Source organism: Dipteris shenzhenensis, chromosome 31 (genome assembly GCF_047967505.1).
Source record: "Dipteris shenzhenensis isolate YYH24624 ecotype China chromosome 31, Dip_SZ_1.0, whole genome shotgun sequence".
Lineage (NCBI taxonomy): Eukaryota > Viridiplantae > Streptophyta > Polypodiopsida > Gleicheniales > Dipteridaceae > Dipteris > Dipteris shenzhenensis.
This window is the reverse complement of record NC_141626.1, coordinates 29054723-29060707: the sequence shown is the minus strand read 5'-3', so window position 1 is coordinate 29060707 and position 5985 is coordinate 29054723. Positions and strand designations below refer to the sequence as shown.

Below are 5985 nucleotides of genomic sequence, written 5' to 3'. Positions count from 1 at the left end.
ATTTTGGGAGAAAAAACGATTCATTGAAAATTTCATTAAGCATGATCAATCTACATGACCAAGACATCATAGCAAAATTATAGGCATGGGAAGAAAAAACCTTACATCATGGCTACCTAATACCTCTTTGGGATAACAGCCAAGAACTAAGAATTGATTCTAAATTTGGCATTCATTTGGGTATCATGGAGGAAGCTTGAGAGAAAGAGAGAGAGAGAGAGGGAGAAAGAGAGAGAGAGAGAGAGGATTTCAAGGGAAGAAATTAGCAATGAAAGAGAGAGAGAGAGAGAGAGAGAGGACTTCAAGGGAAGAAAGTGGCACTAATCTGAAGCGTTGGTGTGGCTCCACGCGGCGTGATTCCCAAAAAAAAAGAGCTTTTGCAATGCCCATCGACTTCACTCAAGCCTCCACATATGGCAGGCCAAAAAGATGAATAGAAATCATCTGGTCTACCCTTTGGAATTGCAAAACGCGATAGCACAAAGGTGGGTGGGCGTAGGCGCCTATAGTGTGGAAACACCCTTAAGTGTAGACTCCAAGGAGGTGTTTTGGAAGCTTACCTTAAACCTTTAGAGGCCCTCTCAACTCGTTCAAAGGGACGAGAGAAAAGTGCACCCGAATGAAAAGGCGTGACTCATGAGCAAGAGCCGAAATCGTTTGCGCTTTAGGCATGTCCACTTTGACCTGTCAAAACCTTAGGCTTGAGCCCAAATTACGAAGCCTCCGACCATGCCTGCCCTCTCTCCCACCAACAAACCTGCGGAGCCCAAAAAGCATGTCACTTTGCCTCCCCTCTCTCCCAAATCTAACTCTGCAGAGCCCAAGATCAAGCATGTTTCCGCAACCTCTTCACGCAGTGCCTCGCCTGTCCCTGCTGCTGTTTGTGACGCCTCCGCCATCCCCCCCGACATTTGGACCGCCAAAATGCTCGACGTTTGGAAGGTATACTACTGTTCACACCACTTGTGTGATTCCTCCCTCCCTTGCAAAAAATTCGCCATGCCGCTTTAACATCCTTGCCTCTTTGGATTACAGGCTTCTTTGGAAGAGAAGAAAACGAAACTAGTCTCGCTCGATGACTTGTCCAGACAAGGAGCAAACGGTATTAGCTGCTTTCCTTCGTGCATCGTGTTTGCAACAACGAGTAAAACAAGAATATTATATGAAGTTCGGAACCGTCCCCTCTCGTAGAGAACAGTCTTTTCGAACTTCAAATCTCAGACATCATTGCAATGCTTTCCTTTGCAAACAATAAACCGAACCGTGATAACTACTTTAGGAAATTCCCGTGCTTGTTTGTCTTTGACCTGGTTATACAATGCTGCTTTGCATCTTGACAGAAAGTGATACCTGCAAGCTCAACAGTCCAAGGTCCATTCAGGCGTGTCTACATCTCGGAATTGATCCCAGCGAGCTTGTGTACAGGTCTACTCAAGGTCTTTTGAGCACATCGTTATATTGCAAAGTTGCTCTTAAGCCGCTCAACACCCATCCACATCCAAGCCCACTTAACTTACCAGTACTTTGCAAGGAATTCACACACCTGATCTCGTCATAAAGCATTAAGTTGTTTAGCGACTTTCACTATAAAGTTAGCGCTGACAGCAATGCTGCCCTTTGTAGGCCCAGAGAAGCGTTTCACGATAGAGGGCTCACTAAGGACCTCCTAGACCTCAAGGTTGAGCACTGTGAGACCCTTAGGAAAGGTACGATAAACTTCGCGCAACAACAGGTACTATTGACTTAATAGGTGAAAAAAACTGACATTTCGAGAAGATCACCATCTCCAGATAAGATACAAAAGCTTCAGGCAGAAAGGACCAAAATCATTCAGAAACAGGAAGAAGACCGCCTTGCTTCTGCGCTGACAGTTTCGAACACGAATCAGGGCCCGTACAAGTGCCCGAAGGATTTCCAGGAAAAGGTATATCGAGGATGACTCGGAAATGAAATGTTGGCTGTTCTGCTATTGATAATTTAGACGTTTGTATGACATGGTCCATGGCAGAATCGATTTTTTAACGAACTGGAAACAGACGGTGAACCTGATGATCAGCAAAATTGTTCTTCCAACAGGAGAGACTGAGATTGGAAGTCATGCGCAGGCGGCAACAAAGGGAACTCGAACAAATGGCAAAGTATGAGGCGCAGAGACAAGTAATTCTCAGCAAACCCTCCGTAGCTTCTGCATTTTTGTATTGCAATTTCTAGATGTCAAGTTGATTTTTTGTATTGTCAAACATTCAGCAAATGGCGGCAGAAAATCAAGCACGTGCCGATGCCGAAAGAAGAGCAGAGGAGCAGAAGGTTTAATCCATTTGCCTGGCTCTTTCCCATACAAGAAAATTCGAGTCCCTGGTGTCCTTGGCCATTAGGTTCGAAAAAGAGAGTCAGTTAAACCGGCGGATATAGATGTAGTTGTTAAGTGATTATAGTAGAGGAGTTTATAACATCAGCTTCGATAAGATATGCAGAGGCTAGACAAAGCTAGGAAGGAGAAGGAATGGCAAGCTGACCTTCGCAAACGAGAATTAGAGAAGATGAAGGAGGTATACATTAATTGTTTATATTCACAATTGTTATCCAAGAAGAAAGCAGGGTAGCAGTTCTGCATAGAATAGGATCAGCAAGTTTGTTTCCCTTATTCGCAGGAGGAAGCATTAGAAAAGAAAAGCAAACAAATGGCCGCGGAAAGATATTTGCGAGAGCAACAGCAACTTGCGCAAGAGCAGCTCCAGCTGGTAAAGGTCCTAAGGATAGCGAGAGCTCTTTGATAAATGTTCTGCGTTAAGCTTACTCTAACATAATTGGAGTGCATAAATTCACCGAGTGCAGAGGCAGCAACGGAGGGAAGCCATGAGAAAAGAGCAAGAGAGAATTGCAAAGCAAGAAGAATTCCGAAAGCAGATGGAGAGGATGCAGGAAGCACAACAAGAGGTGGTTTTAATTCAACTCCCATGGTTGCAGTAGATTGATCGTCGATGTAGCCCCTTTTCCTGAGGAAGAACAAGAACCCAAATGGGCAGGCGGGATGGAAGCTGAACGCTCAACTCGTTTTTGCAAGGCCAGGTTCTGAGGAAGAAGCAGGACGAGATGCAGCAGAAAGATATCGAAAGACGCAAAATTTTGGAAGAGCAAAACAAGGACCGGATACGCCAGCACCTGGAAGCTCGCAAGCATGCCGAAGAACGGCACACACATGCAGTTGCAAATTTCCACGACCTGATGCGGAAAAGAGAAGAAGACTACCAGAAGCGGCAGGAGGTTGCAAATGAGGCTCGCCATGTCTTCGTTAATCGGCAATATTTTCTGTATCTGTTTGAGCTTCTCGCCGATGATTGAACGAATCGGTCTGTGCTGGAGTCAGGAATTGAGAGTGAAGCTGAAGAAGCAGGAGGAAGAACACAGGCGGGCTGAAATGGAGAAAAAGAGAAGGGAAGAGCTTAAGGAGCAGCAACGGCTCGAGGTCATCAGGGACGCACAGATGGAGCGAGAGAAGCGAGTACAGGTAATTGCTCCATCATCGTGATGATTCATTCTTTGTCTGTGTCTTAATTGTTGCAAACAAAAACCAATTGCTTCTTCGCTGAGAATGGATCTACATTGCAAATGTGTTGCAAATCCTTGCAACGTACATTTTTGGCTGATTTGCAGCACAATTGCAGTCAAAAATGTACTTTTGCACCGAAAATGTACTTGCACGAAGATCGTTTGCAGATATTCCGATATAGATTTGCAACACAATTGCTAAAAACGGTCGCAGATCAGTCAAAAACGTACTTTTGCACGAAGGCATTCAGATACAGATTTGCAACACCAATCTTAAAACGCTTGCCAAAAATGTACTTTTGCTGGAAATCATTTGTGTATTCCGATATAGAGATTTGCAGCACAATTGCTGAAAATCAGCCAAAAATGTACTTTGTCCGAAGCATCTCTGTATTCAGACATAGATTTGCAGCACAATTGCTAAAACGGTTGCAAATCAGCAGCAAATGTACTGTATAATTTGCATCAAAGAAACTGATCGGATCTACAGTTGTTAAAAGGCATGAAAGATTCATGCTTTTAGCGAATAGAAGAAGATCCATTGCAACGAAGAAGCAGCTGGTTTTTGTTTGCAATTAAGCGAAAAAGAACGAACGCTTCGCCAGCGATTGATTCAGGAAAAAAAACTGAGGGTGTAAACGGAGAAATCATTCGCAACAAAGCGACCGATTGAGAGAGAGCAGAGCTATACCTGATGGAGATGGACAGACGGGGATGATGCCACGAGTTGCTGAAATGTGGACGGAAATTTGTGCAGGAACTGTTGCACAAGGCGGAGGAAGCAGACTTGATGCTACAGAATTTCATGATGCAGAGGCAGCTATCGCGTGCTCGGAGAGTGGTGGAGAGGAGGCTGGACTTCGAGGACAAGTCTTTGAGAGCAGAGAGCGTGAAACGAGTGAAAGCTCTGCACAGATACCAGATCTTGCAGAAAATTGAAGCCGATACCAATCGCGTCCACAACCTCCTCCACTCCAAAGCCTCGCAGGAAGAACGCCATCGCAAGGCCAACGTCAACCTCTCCATCCATCGCCAGTCCATGCTTCAGCAGATGGAAAAACTCTCGGTATGCACAAAATCATCTCCCCTTCTTCTTCTTCCCTCCTCAAACAACGGATCGAACAGCTCCTGATCTGTTTTCTGCTTCTCACCTCGGATTTCGCGTTTTGAAGCCCTTGCTGCCCGCCATTGCACACCGTTGCTCGCATTTTCTCAACTTTTGGCGCACATCTTTCCCAATCTGATGTCCTGTTACCTCTCCACCCGTGCTTCAGCATCAGAAATGGAACATAGACCATCCCCTATACCGGAGAAGTCCTGCCTAACTCCTCTGTCTGTTTGCAGACTGGAAGTTCCGTTCTTTTGATTTTCACGCAGCTCTGCAAACTCCACCTTCGTCGAGTTGTTAGCTTCGAAGTTTCGTTTATAGAGAAGTTCTTGGGAACTGAACAAAGCGCTAGCATATCGATTTCGTGACGCAATGCAAAGCGACAAGTTCGTGAAAGATAATGTTGAATCTTTAGGCACCGCAGCGACTTTGTTTGGAAACTAAGATACGATACATCCGATCGAGATGCAACGCTTTTGGAAAGATCATCTTTACAATGAGGCACGGAAGCACGAACGTAATATTCAACCTGTGTGATGCGGCACAACAATCGAATTAGCAAATACCTGAAAAAACAAACTACTTGGAGTGTTGATGATTCTTGCAAATTGGATTGCTGTGTGATTCTCAGATAAGCAAGCGGTGGAGGGACACGCTGAGCGTTGAAGATTTGGCGGAGCTCGAAGAGGCGCAGAAGCAAAGAAGTGGGATGATGGCGCTGGCGTCCATAAGCGAGGATGATGTTCCCAAGAAGAAAGGCCATTAACTGATCTTCATCCATCTATCTGCGCATCAACATTTTGTCCCTCCATTGAAGCTCATCGGAGACGACGAACGAAGAAAAAACGAACAACAGAACAAGAAAATTTTTATCGACATTTTGTCCCTTCATTGAAGCTCATCCGAGACGACCATTGAAGCTCATCGGAGACGAAGAACGAAGAAAAAACGAACAACAGAACAAGAAAATTTTTATCGACATTTGTCCCTTCATTGAAGCTCATCCGAGACGAACACACGAGAACTTTACGGCCCTCGCCACGTCATCATATAGAGCTGTCTTCACAAAATATACACAATTCAAATAAAAGACACTTGAAATTTTTGAAAGCTTTTCTTGAGAATTTGCAGATTTTTCTTTGCAAACAAAAAAGCATTTGCAGATTCTTTACCTAAAAGTATAACTAATTGCCTAAAATTTTGCTCATTTTACAAAATTGAGAGAATATTTATACCTCTAGAAAAGAATATTGAGCTTTCACAAAATTGAGAGATTATTGAGAGAACCCAAGAAGAAAGGCCATTAACTCATCATCTCCGGATGAACA

The 5985-nt window shown here is 44.3% G+C and overlaps 1 protein-coding gene across 1 annotated transcript; it reads left to right on the top strand.

The window, feature by feature from the left end:
* Nucleotides 1-729: 729 nt before the first annotated feature.
* On the top strand, nt 730-5436 carry LOC147881306 (uncharacterized). The gene is made up of 14 exons (XM_087402368.1): nt 730-942; nt 1036-1102; nt 1341-1436; nt 1635-1706; nt 1791-1924; nt 2077-2157; nt 2248-2307; nt 2475-2549; nt 2652-2741; nt 2836-2937; nt 3070-3264; nt 3368-3508; nt 4307-4615; nt 5289-5436. The coding sequence occupies exons 1-14, from the start codon at nt 730-732 to the stop codon at nt 5421-5423; spliced, it is 1770 nt and encodes a 589-aa protein (XP_087258494.1). The 3' UTR covers nt 5424-5436.
* The last annotated feature ends 549 nt before the right edge of the window (nt 5437-5985 follow it).